We start from the raw sequence: 20,601 nt of genomic DNA on the forward strand, positions 1-20,601 counted from the left end.
CATTTTGCATTCCCTAATCAATATAATTCATCCATCACTTACTTTCTTAAGATTTCAATCTTTCTAGAAAATGAGAGAGTGGAAAAAAAGATCTGACTGCAGAAGGAGGCTTCATATGGCCAATATAGCAGCTGATGGAAAAATCAATCTCCAACAGCCCGGCAGGTTAGAAGAACTGTGCCTCATAAAAGTCTGTCTTGCTCACCAGGTTTCTCAAATCATGACGTTGCTATGGTTTGGGGCAGGTTTATGGGGTGAGAAGGAGGAGGCGTACAGGCTGTAGCCTGTTATTAAAATCCTCTAAGTGCAGCACAGGCTCCAAGGCATGCAACAGAAAGTACTTCAACCTGTGGCTGCAAGCATTACCTCTTTTTTCTGTTGTGATCACTGTGGCTTCCAGAGGCTCCCCCCAGCCTTGCCTGGTCTTGGCAGATGTCCGAAAGATGTATGCTGACTCAGGGGTGAGATCTGTAGCAGTAAACTGCCTGACTGTAGAGCCAACCTCCACCGTTGTGAACTTGTTCGGGCTGCTGCTGGCCAGACGGTAGGCGATCTGATACCCTGAAATCACAGCAGCAACAGGAGAGAGAAAAAGGGTTAGAATTTTTTTCCTAGCAGGGACAAAAGAGCACCAAAACTATAAGTTTATCATAATTACTTGTTTATCTGATACCCAAGTAATTTACTTTCTTTAGTTCTATAAAACTGTTCTATGGCAGCTCTTCCCTAGTCTGGCACCATATATTGAGAGGGGAATCACATAGTGGCTCATAAAGGTCTACTGAATATTATCTGCTATGAAACTGATTTCACTTTCCATCCTTTATACCAACAAGATACAAAACCAGCTTAATCTTTTCTGAGCATACTGGTAACATTTTGGAAAGGCAAAGGAACAAACTGAGTCCGTGCAATCAATGTCACCTGGTTAAGTCATTTCAAGACAACACTCTCTGTTTCAGCTTTCCACCCAAGCACACCTGTGCATGTGCAAGCACACATGCCTACATGCTGTTCCACCCTCTCACAGCCTCAAACTAAAGATTCTTCAGCTGCAGAGCAGTTGGATTGCCCAAACCATGCAGCCCCCACAGTGCTCAAGTAAAGGTTTGCTCCTGCTTTTAGCGCTTGTCTTTTTCTCAGCTCTCCCACTCCCCTGTATCTGTACAGTGAGTGCCAGAACTGCCAACAAAAGCATCCTTCTTCCGTCGTTCCACATTGCTGCCTTTGCCCACAGCCCATGGAAGAAGCGTGCATGCTGAAAGGTCCTGCTTCAACCAGGCAGCACTTAATAATCAATTTTGTTGATGCCTGTAAGTGATAACCCCCATTCCAACCTGCCTGATAATTAGGCCTTCACAGTTTAGTCTGTATAATTAATGATCCAACAGTGCAAAAGAGGGTTTCCAGAGTTCTCATGCACCACTAGCAACAACTGTCCCCCAAAGAGGGGGGGCGTTGAATATTGAACATTGCCAAATGTTCAAACCCATTCTGTAAACCTAGCAATTGAATCAGGCTCTCACTTCTGGAGCTCAATGGTAACTTCCAGGCCAGCTGCTGACTTCCAAAATCAATTAATATCAGAACTGGTGTGGGGCTTTTATTGCCCAAGCTGAATACAGTTGTATGATTAAACGCTTCATGAAGTTACACAGGGCAGAGGGCAGCCAACAAATGCAAATCAAACCAGCTGAAAACAAAACAGTCATGACATGATTCTGCCAACCCTCTGCCCATCTTCTGAATGAGAAAGGGGTCTGCAGCACCTGAGACCATCTCTTTCTCTTGGAATTAATATCCCAGCTAGAGTTTGAACTCCTACCACATTTTGGCTGTAACAAGAACAAGGAGTGCCAAACCTGGTGTGCTTCATTTGTGAAGGTCAGTGCATGAAAAATGTGATTTTTATCTTACCTGTGGCTATTACACAAAATCAATGACATTTATTTCCCCACTGTGAATATGCAACAATTGCCACATGCCTACTCACAGACAAAGCACGGAGTTCCAATGCTCTCCTGAATGAATGCCATGCTTGCATGGGGTGCACGCTGTCACAAACAGTAGAATTTAATTGGAATACAGATGGTATTAATTTTGGTGTGCTGACTCTCACGATGCACCAGTGTTTCCCTGTCCTCTTTTCTTTGGCAGCTGCTAGGGGATGTGGTGCAACAGCCGTAGCTGCCTCACATGGAAGAGATTTGATGGCACCGACACCTCAAAGAGTGACTTGGCTTTTCCAAGCACCTGCGGCTTCAGCCTGAGCTCTCACAGGCTGCACTTACAAATAGGTTTGTGTACAGAGCTGATTCACTGCAGTGCCTTAACACGCTGTGGGCACCCACGTTTGAAAAGGGGCATCAGTAATGAAAAGCTCCCAGCATCTGTGCAGGCTGACCTTGTGCTGCCTGGGGTACTCACACACCCCATAGCAGCTGCTCTGTCAGGCATATTCCCACAGCAACATCTCTGCAGATAGGTGGATAGCATTAGACTGCTTAAAGGGCTGGAAAGATTGTCCTATGAGGAGCAGTTACGGACTTTGGGCTGGTCTAGTTTGGAGACAAAAGAAGGTGAGAGGTGACCTCATCACTCTCCACAACTTCCTGAGGAGGGGAAGCGGATAGGGAGATGCTGATCTCTTCTCCCTGCTATCCAGTGATACAACGTGTAGGAATGGTTCAAAGCTGTACCATGGGAGGTTTAGACTCAACATTAAGAAGCATTTCTTTACTGAGAGGGTGAACAAACACTGGAACAGGCTTGCCAGGAAGGCGGTTGATGCCCCAGGCCTGTAAGTGTTTAAGAGGCATATGGACAATGCCCTTAACAACATCCTTTAACTTTCAGTCAGCACTGAAGTGGTCAGGCAGTGGGACTGGATGATCACTGTAGGTCTCTTCCCACTGAAATAGTCTATTCTGTTCTACTAGCTAAAAAGTGGCCTAATTTTTCAGTTCCTGAGCGTGCTTAGATCCCAGCGAAGTCTCAGGGTCTTAAACTTTGAATATTTCTTTTACCCACCTTCAAACTACCTTCTTCTATCCACGACACCAGCTCTCCCATTACTGACCCAATATATCTCACCAAAGTATTTCTGTACCTTTAATACTATAATATTTTGATCATTTTAGACAGATAGCAAAGGGCAGAAGGAACTGATATACTGGGATTATTTTGTTTATACAGATGGGAAGAATGCAGGAGTGGAAACCCTGGTGTAGGATCTTTATAAGGGGGAAAAAAGTCAAAGAAAAGCACTGGGGAGATTTTTACAGCAGCAGGGAAGACGAAGGAAGAAGCAACTAAGATGGCTAAAGAAGTTTGATAAAGGGACGTAAGACAGAAAGAATAAGACCTGAAGGGCAAGAGAGAATATTAAAAGAATAGAAAAATTGATTTATCTAGTTATTAAAAGATAAGTCTGATATCTGGGACACATCCTTGTTGAGCAATTTCCTCACTTTTCTAAACCTCTTAAAATACAAAGTGTAGTTAAAATGTAAAGAGGGAATTGAAAGATAACTATTTATTGCTAACTGGTGGTACTCATGCTGGAAAGCCAATTACAAACATGCTCAGATTAGGCAAAGCAACACATACATATCTAGGCCATTATAATAACTTACACAAGAGTGGATCCTTGGCTAGTGTGAAAACTAATTTAGCCATGAGAAGGAAGAAATCACTTGTCACAGCCTGTCTCTGACATGCTCCACAACCTCCCTTTCAATGCATCCCTGTGAAAAACACTATCAGCCCTCACTGTCCTCTCCTATATCTGCCGTGTTGGCTGACAGTTTGGGTAAACATCTCTTTTCCTGGATATCTCAGGCAGAGTTTACACAACCAGAGCCATCACCTTTACAGATGCCTTCAGAAACTCAACACCTCCCTTTCTCTGATTCAAAGGTACATATCCAGCCTCTGCACCTGAACTCAGCTCCCTGTTATTGCTGCCTACAGCCCACCTGAGAGGTACCCTCTATCTTCATTCTGATCCCTTACATCACCTTCTCCTATTAGACAACTTGGGACAGCCAGGATACACACTAGCATAAAAGGCATAACTTTTCTATGAGTGATACAGAAGACACAGTATTAAACTACAGCTTGGATGATAATTAGGGCTAATGTAAGATCAAAAAGATAAAATTATTACGTTGATGAATTTCAGCAACAAGGGAAGGGAGAAGACAGGAAATGTTAAGTGAAATCAGAAGGTAAATCAATAGAGGTAAATGGAAAGTGTTCAAAGAGAAATTAATGTATGCTCGAGGGCTATGAGAGGCAATAACTGCAGTTGCTGCAACAGAGGAATAAGGAAGCTTCTTTCCCTTACTCGATTATCACAATAAGATGTCACAGGTATTTTAGATTTAAAAAAATTAATAAAATCAAAGGTTATGAATGAAAGTAAAATTTTTGAAAGATGATCAGATCTTTTTGGGGAGAAGAGTATCTTACAGAACATGAAGTATCTGGATGGTCTATAAGAAGAATTCATATTGTTTTGTTCATTTTCCTTTCTCTCCCCCCCAGCATTAGATCCCAAATCTCTTCAGCTATTGGGAGTTCTGCCATTCACCAGGCAAAAACAGCATAAAAAAAAAAAAGCCCTGAACTCTTCAGGAGTTTATTTATTCATTGAAACTTGGCTTATTTTTTGCATTAGCATCTTCTTAAGTATTTTTTGCACAACTGCAAGCAGTTTCATGAGCTATGCTTTCTGAACTCAATAAATGGCAACAGTCTGAAATGCCTGCTAAATGTTAGGTCATTGTAACAGAACCAGTAGATTCCCCAAAGCAAACAGAAGACAACATACCATGAATATAAAAAAGTTTTCAAGCTCATCACCATACAAAGCCCTTCAGAACTGACAGCACCCATTCATGCAGGCCATGGTGCAAGCAGAGATACAAACACTTATTAATTTGTCACAGAACTTAGGGAAAGCCAAATAATATTGGGAGGTGATGCTCTGCTCAATGGAGCAGCAATCCAGTGTGTTGATTTTACTGCTTATCTGTTTAAGGGCCAGCGGGTGTGCAAATGCAGTCTAGGATCAAAATATGAATTTTCAAATATGGATTACATTCAATTTCATTCTAATTCTCAGTGGAGTTCTTACACTCTTTTGCAATAAGCTTCAGGTAAACGCTAAATACAAGGATACCATGAGGAATACTAACCAGGGCCTGGAAGGAATCAGATTGAGCTCTTGTTTTCAGGCGAAGCTCATAGCTAGAAGTGAACATATCACATCAAAGCATCTTTTTTCTTTAATGGTATTTGAAGGAACTATGTTGGGTGCTATACAAACTGAGTGCAAAGAAGAGGGAGTGAAGCCTCAGTCTAATATTCCCAACAGGATTAATGACAATACCTAGCAGTCTTCTACAGTGAAATGTTTAAAAAAACAAACAAGCAGTTTTCCCTCTTGGTGCCTGCCAGCATTTTCATCCTGCTAATCTCTCTCTGAAATGCTAGAACATGTTTTGATATAGATTACAAAAATGTTAGCTGCAAAGGTGCTTGTATGCTCAGAGGACAATGCTAGAAGAGCAGGAACATTAGTTCAGAGGTTTTGAGTAAAAGTTGCTCTTGCAAAGCAAGTGTTTCTCCTTTCCAACCCCACTGGCGAATAAAAGAGCACTGCACAAAATTATGTTAACTTATTTTTTTCAACAACTCTATTTCAGTGCAGTTGACTGCGGGGGTTACAATGGTGTTTTCAAAGTTCATTACATTAAAGGGATTTAAAAGGTGTACAGGACAGAAAAAATAAACTTGCAACCTTTATTTAGAATGCCACACATGGATTTTTGTCTATTTTTGAAGCACAACTTTTCAGGAAAGATCACAGATGTAGCCAGCACGAGCAATTCTGACTTTTCTCTCTGCCATTGGCAGCTACTTCTTCCACAAACCTCAATATTCTATCAAAAAAAGTAAGAGTGAGAACTATTGAATAAAGACAATGGACTTCAAAGAGGTGGAGTGGAGGAACTGGCAGGTAATGTCCCCCTGGGAAGGATTTCTAAGGGAAAAATGAATTCGGTTTAGCTGACAATTTTAAGAGACAAAAAGAAAAAAGGTACAATATGTTTGCATTGAGAGCTCACTAATGACCTGAAAATCAAAACTGAATTGGACAAAAGGTTGAAATGGGACACAGGTCTAAGGGAGTGTAATATACAGCACAAGCATGGAGGGACAGAATCAGAATGGCTGAAGTGCAAAGCGACTTATAACTTCAAGGCCATCAAAGGCAATGAGAAAGGTTTTATAAATACATTAGAAATCTGAGAGACAGGAGGAGGACAGGTCAACTACTGGGAAGAAAAGATGACACAAGAAAGGAGAGCCAGAAAAGAATGGAAGGTTGATACCTCCATTGCTTCATTTTCACACACACAAAAAGTTGATGCTGATTAGATACTTAACACAAATTAAACCTGACAACAATATAAGTAGGGATGTAGGCTGGAATAAAGAACAGGTTAAGGAGTACTTAGCTAAGTTAGATGTAATTAAGTCAGAAAGGCCTGATGAAATTTGCCCCATGGTGCTTTTATATCTGGCTGGAGCCATCTTCAAATAATTACTGATTATGTTCAAGAACTTGTGGATGACAGGTGACATCCCAGAATAACAGAGAGGAAAGAGTACCCTATCTTTTAAAACAGGGAAATACCAACCAGAGGAATTATGGCCAAATCAACCTAAAGTTCAATACCTAGAAGGATCCCGGGGAAAAAAGTCAACATAGAAGCATCCATGAAGATAATATAGTACCAAGGCACAGCCAACATGTATTTGTCTGGAGCACATAATAAATATCAAATAATCTCTTTTCCATTTTGCCAGTGTAAATGGCCAGGTGGGAAGAGTAGATATGATCCACATTGACTTTAAGTAAGGATTTAATATGGTTGCACACAGCCCCATCAAAAGCAAACAAGAGAAACAGGATCTAGGAAAAATACTACATATTTTGACCTGAACACTTGAAAAAATAGGTCAAAATGTTACCAGTAGTTTTCCAACAAATTGTGAAGACGTTAAGTGAGCTCTCATGAGACCTCATGGATTGCGTTTGGTCCTGCTCAATATCATTAATGACCTGGCTGATGGAATTCCAGTCTACTTGCAAACTCCAAAAATGAAACCAAACTGTGAGTGGCTTGTGCACATTTTCAAGGCCAAGAGTGTCATTTAAAGTGATCTTGATAATGAGGAGAGATGGTCTGGAATCAGTAGGATGAAATTCAATAAAGGCACCGGCAAATTATCATGCTTACAAAGAAAAAGCTTAATGTACCTATAAAAGAGGGACCGGAAGCGTACTGCAGAAAAAGGGTGAGAATTAATAGTGGGTCATGAACCATAGTTACGCCATTAGTGTTGTAAAAAAACCAGTCAAGTCAGGACAGTATCAAGCATCTGGGATATGTTACTGGGAATGGACTGTGCAAGACATCAGAAACATTAGTCTACATGCTAAGCATGCCAAGCATTCTTTAAGGGACATCTTTCCCCTTCCCTCCCAACCCTGCACTCGTATGATCTTATCACCAGTGTAGTGGCAATGACTAAGAACAAACTGAGAAGGGGATGAATTGCACAAAGCACTCTGCAAAGACAAAATAGAACAGAGCTCCTACTCCACCAAGCTTGCAACATCAGCAAATAAGGCTGACAAAGTGCAGCAACATGAGACATTGAAACACAGTGGGGAGAGCAAAATCACTTTTGTACTTTCTCATGATTTCTATCAAATGGTTCTTTTTCCTCCTTAACCACATCCTGTGATTCAAATCCCCATCTCTACTGAGAACAAGTTCTAGGACACACAGTTCTTAAATAAAGCAACAAATCAAACCCACAAGACAACCTGGAAGTCAAGCTTCCTCAAGCTGCAGAGAAACCCTGCATGGATCCATCTCTGACTGCTAAACTCCGCCAAGCTTCACATGGACTCTTTTCTCGTGCCTAGAAAACCCCTGCAGCATCTGCCTTCCAATCCCATTTGATGATTTCCCTGCATTATGCAGGCATCAGGATCACTTTGGGACACTATATACCGGAGCAAATACTTTGAGTTCTTGACTCTTATATGCAATACAAGACTGGTTCGTTATTTTTAGGGAAGCCACCAAGGCAGCAGCATTTGAAGCAGGCACCCTCCACCAACAATGAAGGCTTTAGGGAATATTGCTAAAACACACAAGCCTGAACAATGGCAGTGAAATTAGAAGCAGAAAGCCCTGGCAGAGTGAGAACTAAACAAAACCCAAAAGCTTTTGCTTCTGTTTTCAGAACTGAGAGACAACTCTTTACTCACCAACTAGAACTACTGTTAAATATGTTTACCATCAGCAGAGGACAGAATATTTCCTGGTAACTACTAGCTACTTTAATTTTAGAGGCAAGAATGAATTATTACATTGTAAAAGCCTTCACGTTTTAAGTACAAGTAGCAGCTGGTGTGCATATTGCAAAGGCAACCCAGGAGTTAGGAAAGCAGGAAGGTAAGAAGGTTTTTCCCAAATTCCTGTCATGCCTTGCTGCCTCTATGTCCCTTGATGAAGACCCAAGTATGAGTTAACTCCTTGCAACCTGTCACGCAGTATTATCCAAAGGAAGCAATAAAATGGAAGCACACATGAAACAAACATTGGGCATGCCTGGAAAAGGGAGAGAAGGAGGTGGAAATCCAGCTCTCCCCTGCTGCAGCTCTGCAGGCAGTTTGCCCAACAGCAGCCAAATAGGTTACAAATCCCAATGTGGATGGGAAGAGAGATGATAATTCAGTGACATGTGATTCTGGCTGTGGAAAACAAACACCATGGAGCTTGGCAGACTTCTCCTCCTCACCACAGGATACCATGTCTCTCAGCTGACACCAACATGTTTTCTTTTCTTTAGCCACAGATTTGCTTATGTGTGGTTTCTAATTGGACATGCCAGCGGAAGGAAAACCCAACAGCCAGAGCTTGCTCCGGTCTCCAGCCCTCTCCTCCCAGCCCCGGGTTTGCAGCTCCCCCTTACCCAGAATAATTCCATTGGGCTCCTCTGGCGGCTGCCAAACAATCCGTACGGATGTCAGCCTCACCTCGGGGAACACCAGCCTCACAGGTGGCCCAGGGGCTGGAAAGGAAGACAGAGATCATGCTAGCAAGGACTGCATGTCAGAATTATAAGTCTGCTGCTCACCTTGCACAGAAGCAAGATACTATTGGTATCTTACCAATACTAAGTAGACAGTTAGGAGTGCCTATGTACATACATAACACACATTTCTTCTGAGGAATCCTGTCCATGGCCAAATGCCTATAGCACCCACGGACACCAAACATAATGCAGAAACAGTGCACCCTACAGTGTATTCCTACACCTGTGTTAAGCTCTGTGTTATCTCCCAGCAGTCTAGTGGGGAGTCCTGTAACTGACTACATACTACAAAGCAAGCCACGAAGCTGCCTTTGCAGAGTTACGTGTCAGCTTAATCCACTTCATACCTGTTGGAATTGAGTAATATCTCCCTTCTGTGTCATCAGTACCAGCTCTGAACTGCCTTCCGATTTTACATGTGCATTTTAAGCACTTAGGTCAGAGCAGAAGAACCTGAGGCAGGCAAGATGCACATTAATACAGACGGCTGGTAGCTGCACTGACCATCCCAGGTTCACAAGGTGAGGAGATGCTAATTCATACATTAGCATCTGCAAAATTTCCCCTTCAGCACAAATTCCACCTGCATTACCCCTGATGATACTTTTAATTAAGTTGAACCCAGAGGAGACACAACATATTTCTGTCAGGAGTATAGGGATGGAAGAACAATTTGTATCATTTGCCAGCATGCACTTAAGGAGGTAACTGCTACAATGGGGTTACCCTAAACAAACAGTTTTAAACATTTCTCATTATAGTCTGATATGTACATTTCAGTGAGTGCTTTTTGTCTCCCTGCAGAGTTCTCCTCATGGTAATTTCTCCTTGCTTCCTTTCAAAGAACAGCCATGTCCTCACACTAGCAGTATGAAGAGAAAAGGGCTAATAAAATGTCAGGGGAGCTGCTGTCCCTGTTGCCATCCCCATCCCTGTCCCTACATGCTCTTACTCCTTCCCTGCACTCTGCAGAAAATATCTTGTTAAGCCAGAAGTCTGAAGGTGTTTTCAACCCAATCAAATCACCTTAATGAAGTCGCTTCTAGAAACCGATGTTTATTCCATTACTATATTGAAAAGATTTTGATGAAAAAGAGACATTTCTTTTAGTTCATCTTCATTGGGAGCAACAAGCAGAAGCCTCTCACACTGACATTAACCTTCACTCAATACTGAAAAGGTAATGAAGCTAAAGGTAACTTTAGCATTTGCAAAGCCAAGAATATTTTAACAGTTGGACTGAATTTCTGTAGAACTCCATCAGCAGGAATACTCCCTCCACACTGGTGTATTCACACAGCACTGTGGTAAGGGGCTCACTTTGGACTTAGGAGTCCCTGAGCTCCTGGGAAGTGCTGGAGGCACTTGCAAAAGGAAGCTGGTATGATCATCTTCCATGGTAACTGCCTTATTCTTTTTGGAAATCAAATGGGAATGGATTACTGAAGTTGCAAATTCCATCTCTCTCCTTCAATTCAATCAGAACCAAATTTGTTTATTGCTTTCAATTGCAGCACTCTACTTCTTTGGTTTTTTGAGCATGATTGAACTTCAATAGGACTTCATAACTGGGCTTTAAAAATTGCCTTCAGTAGAAATTGTCCACACTGATCTTTGGAGAACAATTTCAGAAGTCTTTTTCTTCTCCTAATCTGCAGGGAAAGAGGAATTGAGCAACCCTGGGTTTCCGTGGTTTTGCTAAATCCTCAGCCCTTTAGGTTCAAAGTTTAAAAAAATGTAATATATATATCTCCAAATAGCCTTAGTTTAAACTTACCATCATCCTTTGTTCTTTCTATAACAGCAGGAGAGCTGGGGACTCCATCTCCTATGCGAGTGAAAGCCAGTACCTGGATCTCATAGAGCACATACTTTCGCAAACCAGACAGGAGGAAAGACTGTGTGTGGTTACCTCTTACTACTTGGCTCTTTGGCTCAGAGTCTAAATCTTTTGCTTTGAAAAGTATCTGCAGAATAAATGTATATGAAATATAGAAAGAAAAAGGTTGTTATATGAGGACTGAAAAGAGTGGTACACAGTTTACATTCATAGAATCATAGAATGGTTTGGGTTGGAAGGGACCTTAAAGCTCTTTGAATTCCAATCCCCTGTCATGGGCAGGGACACCTCACACTAGACCATGTCACCCAAGGCTTTGTCCAACCTGGCCTTGAAGACTGTCAAAGATGGAGCATTTACCACTTCTTTGGGCAACGTGTGCCAGTGTCTCACCACCCTCACAGTAAAGAACTTCTTCCTTGTATCTAATCTGAACTTCCTCTGTTTAAGTTTGAATGTATTATCCCTTGTCCTGTTACTATAGTCCCTGATGAAGAGTCCCTCTCCAGCATCCAAACCCTCCTTTTTCACAAAATACGAGATTATAATCACCAATCACCCCTTTCAAACAGTACACTTTCTACATCTTCTTCAGCTGACTTATGAATAATATAAATAGCCAGCAGGTGAATAATGAATAACAAATGAAAAACATATCTAAGTAATGCATTAAAAATTAAATAAGCATGAAACTCCCATTGCATACCTTGTAACCCAGGATGAGACCATTCTGCTCGGGCTCGGGGACTGCGGTCCATGTCAGAAGGATCTGGGTTGAACTCACAGCTTCAGCAGAGACATTCTCAGGAGGAGCAGAGGGAACTGGAATCAAAAAGCAGAAATAGTTAAGATATACCAGGTCATTTTGCTCAGGATTGTGCCAGGATCCCATAGAAGAGTATTCAAATACAAAAGGACTGGAATAGGTTCTAGATAATCCCTTCCTCTCTTGCATTGAATCTACACCTTTGTTATATTTCAGCCTGCCTCACAGCTTCTTGCCAATTCATCTCAGAAACCACAATGCTTGTAAAAAGCTAAACATTTAATCCTAATCAGTGTCTACAGATAGACAGTACAGATGGACAGATACTAATAGATTTCAAGTTCTCTATATTTGCATTAATGAAAATCAAGTTTAAATAGCTGAACTTTCACAGAAGTCTATCTCTTAGTATTTCTTTCCCATACATTTCATTTCCTTATGCCAAAAGTTAGAAAGCTTTATGAATGGGAGTTTACCTTATGGTTCTAACAAGAAGTTTTACGCCACCCTGGCTTCCTATATTATCTGAAAGGAAATTATAGCATCTTTTCTAGAGTTAGCAATAATTTCAACCACTGCACTGCACTCCCCATTCAGTGAGAAGTTCTTTAACCTCAAAGCCTTTTAATTATGTGATAGTGCTCAACCCTTGCAATATATCATTTATAGGCGGATACATTAACACAAGGTGTATTTTCAGGGACTGGTACGGAGTAAATGAAAGATATGCCTATTTCATTTATGATGCAAAATTGGCTCTTACGAAATGAGAAACATCATTAGAACTGATGGCACTGGAACACTGTAATTTTCTCTGACTCCAAAGAGCAAACTTGCATTTTCTCATGGCATTAAAACTCTAACCGCTGCAAAACCACCACACAACTGCAAGCTTTTGTAGGCAAGCTTAACAGCATGCCATGTTACACAAGCACAATTTTAGGCTATTTTTAAGAGTTCACATTTTATGCTGCCCTTTTGCATCTTTTTTTCCCTGTGGCATTTCCAACATCCGGAGGGTACAATCTTTTCTAAAGCATGATACACCTGTCAGACCTCAAGAGAACATTCACCAACTTAGGTTACATGAGCCCTTAAGGCTTGATTAGGTCCTGAATATATCACAAAAAAGAGCATGAATCACTGACAAAAGTAATGCTTTCCTGGCTATCCGAATAAAAGAACAGTTCCGCTGTTGTGAAGGCGAGCTCCTGAAGTTCCTAGCAACATGAATGAAAGAAGTGTGATACCAGAATTAATATCAATTGAAAACCAGACTGTATCACTCCCAACCCTTGTGCACTTCAGGTTAACCACAGAGGTGGTAATTTCTGAAACAATTTCCCTGCTACCAATTATATGGGACATGAGAACCAGGGCACCAGCACATAACTGCAGCAGACTAAAATCCAATCTTTTCCTAACTCCAATGCTGAAGTGCCCTTTCTTATTTCAAAAAAATCTTACCCTAGATTTATCCCTCACAAGGATGTAATTATGTTAAAGGAAAATAGATCGCCAGGAGCCATGAATGTCTTTGCAGAGCTGCCATAACTTTATCTGTAGATCTCCACAAAAGCTACTCCCACATGAATCACTACTTCTGGTGAAAGGGTGGAGGTGAGTTGCAGGAAACCAGGATGTGTAGAGGAAAGAAGCCCTTTTCCAGCCATACTTATTTTTATCTTATCTGGTTTGAAGCCTCTGAAGAGAGAAAAAGTTTATTTTACCAATATTTCTTTTCCTCTTTGATCAGCAGCCCTGAGATTTCCCCAATTCACAGAAGGTGGAGGCTGTGCCCTGAGTGCATGCTTGCTTTGAGGTGTGTGTACAGCCACGCTGCTGGCAGGGGCACTCGAAAGCTAACAAAGGAGAGCATGATCTATCTGAAGATTTATTAGCCCATGTTCCTCTTAATTCCTAGTGCCAGCCAGAGCAGCTAACTGTCCCTTCTCTCTGGAAAAGAATCTAAGCCCAGTGCTTAAATGGCAGAAATAACTTGCGTTCATTGAGTGTGCTTTAGTTATACAGTTCTTGTATTAGCGTTGAGGATCTTATTCTAATGTGGCTGTATGAATTCAGGACCTGCAAGTGATAGTATGGATCTTATTGTTACTAGGCTTTTATCAAGTAACAGACTTTGATCAACCCTTTAAGAACTAATTGAATCACAATGTTAATTTCTCTGACCTCTCTCCTCTCTCAGGATATAGTGATACAAAGAAATTATAGTTTGCTAAGACTAATTATGGCTTAAATGAGGCCTAAAGAGCCCTCTTTCCTCTGGAAGCTCCCTTCTGTAATGCTGGTTTCCTTAACTGTTGCACTGAAGACTTTATTGGAAGCTCCAAAGCAGAGTTCTCATTAGTAACCTGCAAGAACAGTTCAGAAGCCAAGCTACAGTGTCCAAAAAAAAAATTTAAAGCTTGAACAAAATGAACCATAAATACTGAAACTAAATAATGAGCTAATCCAGCAAACTGCCAGCTGCACAAGGTACTTCAGAAGATCAAACATAAGAAATTATAGAGCTACTGGTGCTTTGTACTGGAATGTCAATAAGAACTCAAGTTTTTAAGGTTATTCCTGTTTGCATCTAAAATCATGCATCCTCTTTCTACATCTGACATTTGATATATAGCAAATGTTGCTGTTTCATGTCTCTAACAGGGCCAAAAGCAGCTTTTAATAAGCCAGCCCGTGTTCTGGCTTTCTAAGAAAGCTAGTGGGGTGCAATGGTTCTCTCTTTTGCAGCTCATTTTAGCTTGACATCCATCCCTGTTTTTTGACAGTAAAAATTAAAGTGGCATATCGTACATCTGATGTCAATTAAGACATGCAAATTTAGAGCAAGGTTCATGGCAAAAGCAGCAGAGCTACAGTACACAACCATTTTGCCTATAAAATTAGCTACTGAAGGCCAAATTCGTTGCTTGTATAAACTGACAAATTCCTATAGTGACATTGGAGCACATTTGAATTATCAAGCGATGCTTTATCACACCAAAGTAACTGCTCCATGAAGGTCAGCCTCTGAAAAATCCCGAGATTGATCCTTGCCATGGATATGTGACCATGCTTATATAGTAGGTGCTTTTTGTAAGGCAAGTGTATACACATTTAAATAGCTGAATACTAGGAGCCCAAAAAATATTACAGCACTGGTTAGGTGTATTTGAGATGAATTGTTTGAAAATAAGAGGGTCTGTACCTAAAAGGAAGAAGCCCTGTCAAGGTTATTATAATACATTAGAGGGCTTAGTGTTTTCTTGCTTTCTCTGTACAGTACCTACTAACAATGCCAGTTATTGAGCAGAAACTGAGCTTGTTCCTCTGCAGTTATTTTATACTGTAAAATTTAACGAGCTATTTAATTTCTAGCATTATAAAACATTTTGGATTGATAAAACCTGTCCTGTTTAAGAATCCTAATTCATCTCCCTCCATCTTCAGCTACTTGCAACTCTTATCCTAGATTTTCATTTTAGGGTTTCCCAACTGTTTTTCAAGCCTGGATTACCAAAACCTCCAGCATCGTTTATTCTCTCATAGTTTCTCTAGTTTCAATATATTTTATATTCAACAGCTTCAGAAACCAGAGAGTACCTGTAAGGGCATGCTGCTCCTTTACTGTTAGCATGGTTGCTCAGCTATTAGTGATAGGACCACATATCCCAGAACAAAGAGAAGTGATCAAGTACAGTTTTATTTTCAATAAAGGGTTTGGACTCCAGTGGCTGCACTGTCATTAGATGCAATGAGCTGATTTAGTGCCTGGGCTCTAACTTCTTAGGCTCTTTGGACAGTGTAAAATACAGAACCATGAGTTCCGCCAGTGAATAACCTCTGGCACCTCTGGCCAGCTGTGAGGGATGTTTACAATCTGCACCAGGGAAACCAATTTCTATAAGACTGTATCTATAAAATGGAGAAAGAAATACTTAAGCCATCTGCTTTTAAAGCACTTTGAAAACATACGCGATACAGAGAATTGTTCTTATAGTTCAAAAGACAGACCTAAAAGTGCTTTGACCTTTCTCTCTGACTTTAGATATTTTTTCTTGCATTTTAACCCCATTTGACTCCATACAGGTTAACTGCAGATTCCCTGAACTTCTCCCATGCAGCTTGCTGCTATGCCAGTGCTTCTTCTATATTGTAAATCTAAGAAGATAAAGCCAAGTCTGAGCCCTGACTTGCTCTATTCAAGAAATCAGATGTTAGTATCAAAGAAAACACATGGAAAAAAAATAAATGAGTCTTTATGGCCTAGATCATAGCTTTGTGTTATTTTGATCCTGGTTTCTGTCTGCCTCCTCCTATCAGTTTCAAGTCAACCTTCTTTTAATACTGCTAGAGGAAATGCCAAATACACATGTAACCTCTGATCTTCAGATGCTAAGCAAGAACACTATAATCCTAAGGTTTTATGAAATGACTTAATCTTAGTGTTTACTACATTTCAAAAGAAGTGTTTGAAGAACAGTGGAAAGGAGAAAGTGGAGAATGAGATATCTTTTTATTATAATACAAAACACTTCAAAACTATTCTGTCTGGGTCACGCTATCTCTAACTCCAGCACAAGCATGCCTTGTTTAGAATACCTCTGGCAATAGCTTTTCAATTAGTATTTCCCAAAAGCAACACTTTAATGGAGGGGAGGGATTTTGTTTAGCCTTCTCCTCAGCTAGTTCAAAGGGTAGTTATCTGCACCAGCAGACCAAGTCCTGCTGTGTACAGCGGGTTCACACTTCCCACCAAGTAAGGCTGCGCGGTACAGAGTGCACAGACATGCGTATACATGTGTCTATGACTGCAGGGTATGCATAGGATTAAATTCCAATACACATTTCAGGAAGAAAGATGGGAAAAAATAATAAGAACAAGTATCAGTGTTGAACCTGGCATAACTAAAGCTCACTACAAGTTTTTATGATTAAACTTTTAAACCGTATATGTCATCCACTTTGTTATTCCCTTGCAATATAAATTTTCATTTATCAGGTGCACGTAGGGTAGGTTTGGAAATAGGTTTTGTGGAAGTTAACAGATGGAGAGCAGCTTCTCAAGATCTGTCTTTACTGTTGCTACTAAGCTAACAATAATTTACTGTTCTCTGAGACTGAGAGTTTGCTTCTGATATTTGAAGTCTCTATGCTAGTATGGATAATTCAGCAAGACAAGACAGTACTTGTGCTCTAGGTCTATATGCAGGTTATGTCTATATAGCCTTGTATACACAATTTGAGAAGGCAGTTTTGAAAATGTGCTATCAAAAGCTCAGATAATGATTTTATTTCAGCTAGATAATGATTTTATTTCAGCTTTCTAAAAGAACTTGTGCCATTTTAGAGCTACTGGGTGCTTGAAATTAAATTTCAGATAATCACAACTGCAGGAAAATCTTCCTGAGCCTAGAAGCAGACAGGGAAAGGTGGAGAATGAGGGACAATAGTGCAGCGGGGAGGGAGAGGAAGTGTGAGAGACCTGCTCAGCCAGACAAGGTTCTCTTTGTGTTGCCTGTACTGCTGCCAAATGAGGGCAGGAATGGGGAGAGGTTGTTTTGTTTGCTTTAAATACATAACCTGCAGGTTTATGCAATAAAGCAGGGTAGGAATAAAAGAAGTAAATAACACTTTCAAATGTCTATATGTCTTTTTGCCTTCAGTGCAACTAGAGATTGATCTTTTTCCTTTCATTTTAGATTTAATGGATCAACAAGCAAAAAACCCCACCTGAAACCAACTAACCAACCAAGAACAAAAGGACAGAAAACACTGAAGTTCAGATTTGCCCTTCATAGCAGCTACAGTGCTTTGACTTACCAGACTCCCGTGTACGACCTCTCACTACTTCGCTCCATGGTCCTGCCCCAATGGCATTGAAAGCCTGGATCTGCAGTTCATATTCTGTCCACTCCTCCAGATCTTCAATCGTGCACTCTCTTTCCAAGCGGTCATTAATAACCTTCATGAGGGCGGGAGACTGCACATCCACACGCCAGAACTTTATCCTGTACCCCACTGACTCTGGATTGCCATTATACTGTGTGTCGGGGAGGGGCTGGCAAATGACAAAGAAAAGGACAATATTCCTATACAGACCACAGTGCCAGGGCTTTCCAAACTATATACCAAGGATGCCTGAACTCATATAAGGCTATAGGAAAGCCAAAAGGATCAAGAGGCTGATTTTCTGTTTTCTTTATGTTTCAGGATCTCTAAATTTCTGTTGCTTGAAATTCTCTTTTTAATTTTTTCCTTATTTTTACCAAACACATATGCCATTTGCAGTGGGTGTAGCAACAGAGGTGATATGAATACAATGTATTTCAGAGCTTTGTGATTAATTATGGAAATGAATGATAAATTGCTGAAGCATGTGACAAATTCATTTATCGTAGAGTTTTTACTGATTCTCTGCCTACCCATTTATCAGCAGAGATTTCTTCTGGTATTCTAAACTCCCCAAGCAATTTCAGAGATTAAAATGTGAAATAATTAGCCTACTTCATGAAGTTTAGAGTTTTTCCCCTGTTAAACTATGTGATGCCATGGATGGCTGAGATTCAGTTCTGCGTCACTGGGAAGGTTTGATACACATTAACATTTCACAGCTTAGAAGACTATCCCGCAGGTAAGTAGGGCTGGAAATGTGACCCTTAATCTTTCAGGAAGGAAGGAATTCCCAGCTCCCAGGGGGACACAGATTCACTGGAGGGTCTTGAAAAACAGAAGACATTAAGCACTTTCAAATACTGATATTATTAAGCATGAAAAAGGTGTATGAGGTCATTTTTAGCTGTGGCTGTTCCTCCTCCTGAACCCTGCACAGTTTGACTCACAAAAAACAGGCTTCTAGGTAGCACAGAAAGGAAATATAATCCTAAAAATGTTTTGAAGTGCCTTAAAACAACCTTAAGTGAATTCTGATGGGAGATATGTAGGTCTGGATAGTACCAAAGGTTTAATGATGTGGGCATGTTGTTCACATGGTAAAGCCACAAGTGAGTGATACAGGTCTTATCAAATGAACTGAAACAGCTTTTCTATGGATAGTGAGGTGACACCTTCAAGTTTTCAAGGTTCAGATTTCAGTAGAGTGTCCCTCTGAAAAACTGCAATTCTTCCTTTCTGACAGGAGAAAAACCCCCTTGTTTTTAAGCCTGATTTTTTGACTTCCAGCCATGATGAGTTTATGCATGGAAAAGCTAACATTTGGGCAAAAGAAAACCTGTGCTTCATCAACTTCACACTACAATAACCCCAGTGGAAAATGCTGCCTAACAGGGGAGAAGAAAAACCATTCTGGAGCAGGTTAATTGCCAAGTAAATCCCAATGCAGCAGCTCTGCAAGCAACTGAGACAGTCAAAGGGGCATAACAATATCAGCAATCACTGCAACTTCCCAATTAATCATTTGTTTCTACATTTTATCACATAACTCCACAGCTTTTCACATAAATATAATGTTCCTACAGGAGTGTAATGTGCTGCCTTGGAACTGTTAGCTTGGTATCTGCAGGATGATTGCCAATGGCTGGTGTGTGCCTTCTGTTTTGTACAAAGCAAACAACTGAGCCCTAGAAAACTGCAAATTGGCTCAAGTGTTACATTCCTGTCCCACACGTTGACCCAGACTGTGCTACTAGACTCTCAAAAGCCAAGGTTTTACACAGAGGCATATATTCATAGACTCAGAATGGTTTGACTTGGAAGAGACCTTAAAGACATCCACCATCCAGTTTCAACCCCCTGCCATGGGCAGGGACACCTTCCACTAGACTAGGTTGCTCCAAGCCTCGTCCAAACAAGAACACTGCCAGGGATGGGACAGTCACAGCTTCTCTGGGCACCCTGTGCCAGTGCCTCACCACCCTCATAGTGAAGAGCTTCCAAATGTCTAATCTAAATCTCCCCTCTTTCAGTTTGAAACCATTTCCCCTTGTCCTGTCACTACATGCCCTCGTAAAAAAAATCCCTCTCCAGCTTTCTTGTTGGCCCCTTTAAGTACTGGAAGAGTATATCCCCTGATGAAGTGGCAGAAGAATGGCAGTATGCAATTCCTGTGATTAATAAAGCACTTAAGGTTAAGTCTCAGATTTCTGACTATTCTGAAAAGGAAATAATTTTGCTATTACTCCTTCTGCTGAACACAAGGAAAAGGCATTCTGGAGCACTGGCCTGACCCCCTGAGGAAGTGCCAGTCCCTGCCTCCCCTCTGCCCCTGTTCCCCTGCCCAGCTCACCACCCATCGCAGCCGGAGGCTGGTCTCGCTGGCTGTGCGCACGGTGACACTCCCAGGGGCCACGTCTGGTGGGGCCTGCAGTGTCTGGATGACACGGGAGGGTTGGCTCAGTGGGCTGGGGCCCACCACGTTCACCTGTCTCATCCGGAACCTGCAGTGGAGAAAAGATGCAGTGCACATTGTAACAGCTCAGTGAATGGTACCTCTCTATCCAGAATCAGAAAAAAAGATGGAAAAGTACAAATTAGGTCTTTCTAAATATTCCACAAAGGTCGTTGCATGCTGGTCCCCTTTGTATTCACTGCTGAATGCGTTATGGTAACTGCTTTCAGATCCTCTCAGGTATTAAAAAAAATGAAAATGAGATTAGCTGAAGGTCTATTAGAAACGTCAGTATTTGTGTGAGAAATTTATGTTAATTATACCAAGCCTGATGAGCTTATGCTAGCGGTAAGTGATCTTCTCTTGCAATGCTTGTACAATACATTCAGAAAGGTATTAAAATATCAAACTTCAGATATTCTCATTCCCTGTCAATATAAAAAATATACTAGTGATAAC

General features: G+C 41.0%; 1 protein-coding gene across 1 annotated transcript in view; it reads right to left on the reverse strand.

The window, feature by feature from the left end:
* SDK1 (sidekick cell adhesion molecule 1) overlaps positions 1-20,601 on the reverse strand; it is a gene marked incomplete at both ends in the record, with an annotated part of 410,080 nt that overhangs the window by 59,666 nt on the left and 329,813 nt on the right. Inside the window, 6 exons of the mRNA XM_080619378.1 lie at positions 367-561; positions 9,064-9,162; positions 10,964-11,153; positions 11,733-11,848; positions 17,619-17,856; positions 20,041-20,191. Of these exons, the coding sequence (XP_080475504.1) occupies positions 367-561; positions 9,064-9,162; positions 10,964-11,153; positions 11,733-11,848; positions 17,619-17,856; positions 20,041-20,191 (989 nt within the window). The remainder of the gene's footprint in view (positions 1-366; positions 562-9,063; positions 9,163-10,963; positions 11,154-11,732; positions 11,849-17,618; positions 17,857-20,040; positions 20,192-20,601) is intronic.

Source organism: Psittacula echo, assembly GCF_963264785.1.
Source record: "Psittacula echo genome assembly, chromosome: 5".
In the NCBI taxonomy this organism is placed as follows: Eukaryota; Metazoa; Chordata; class Aves; order Psittaciformes; family Psittacidae; genus Psittacula; species Psittacula echo.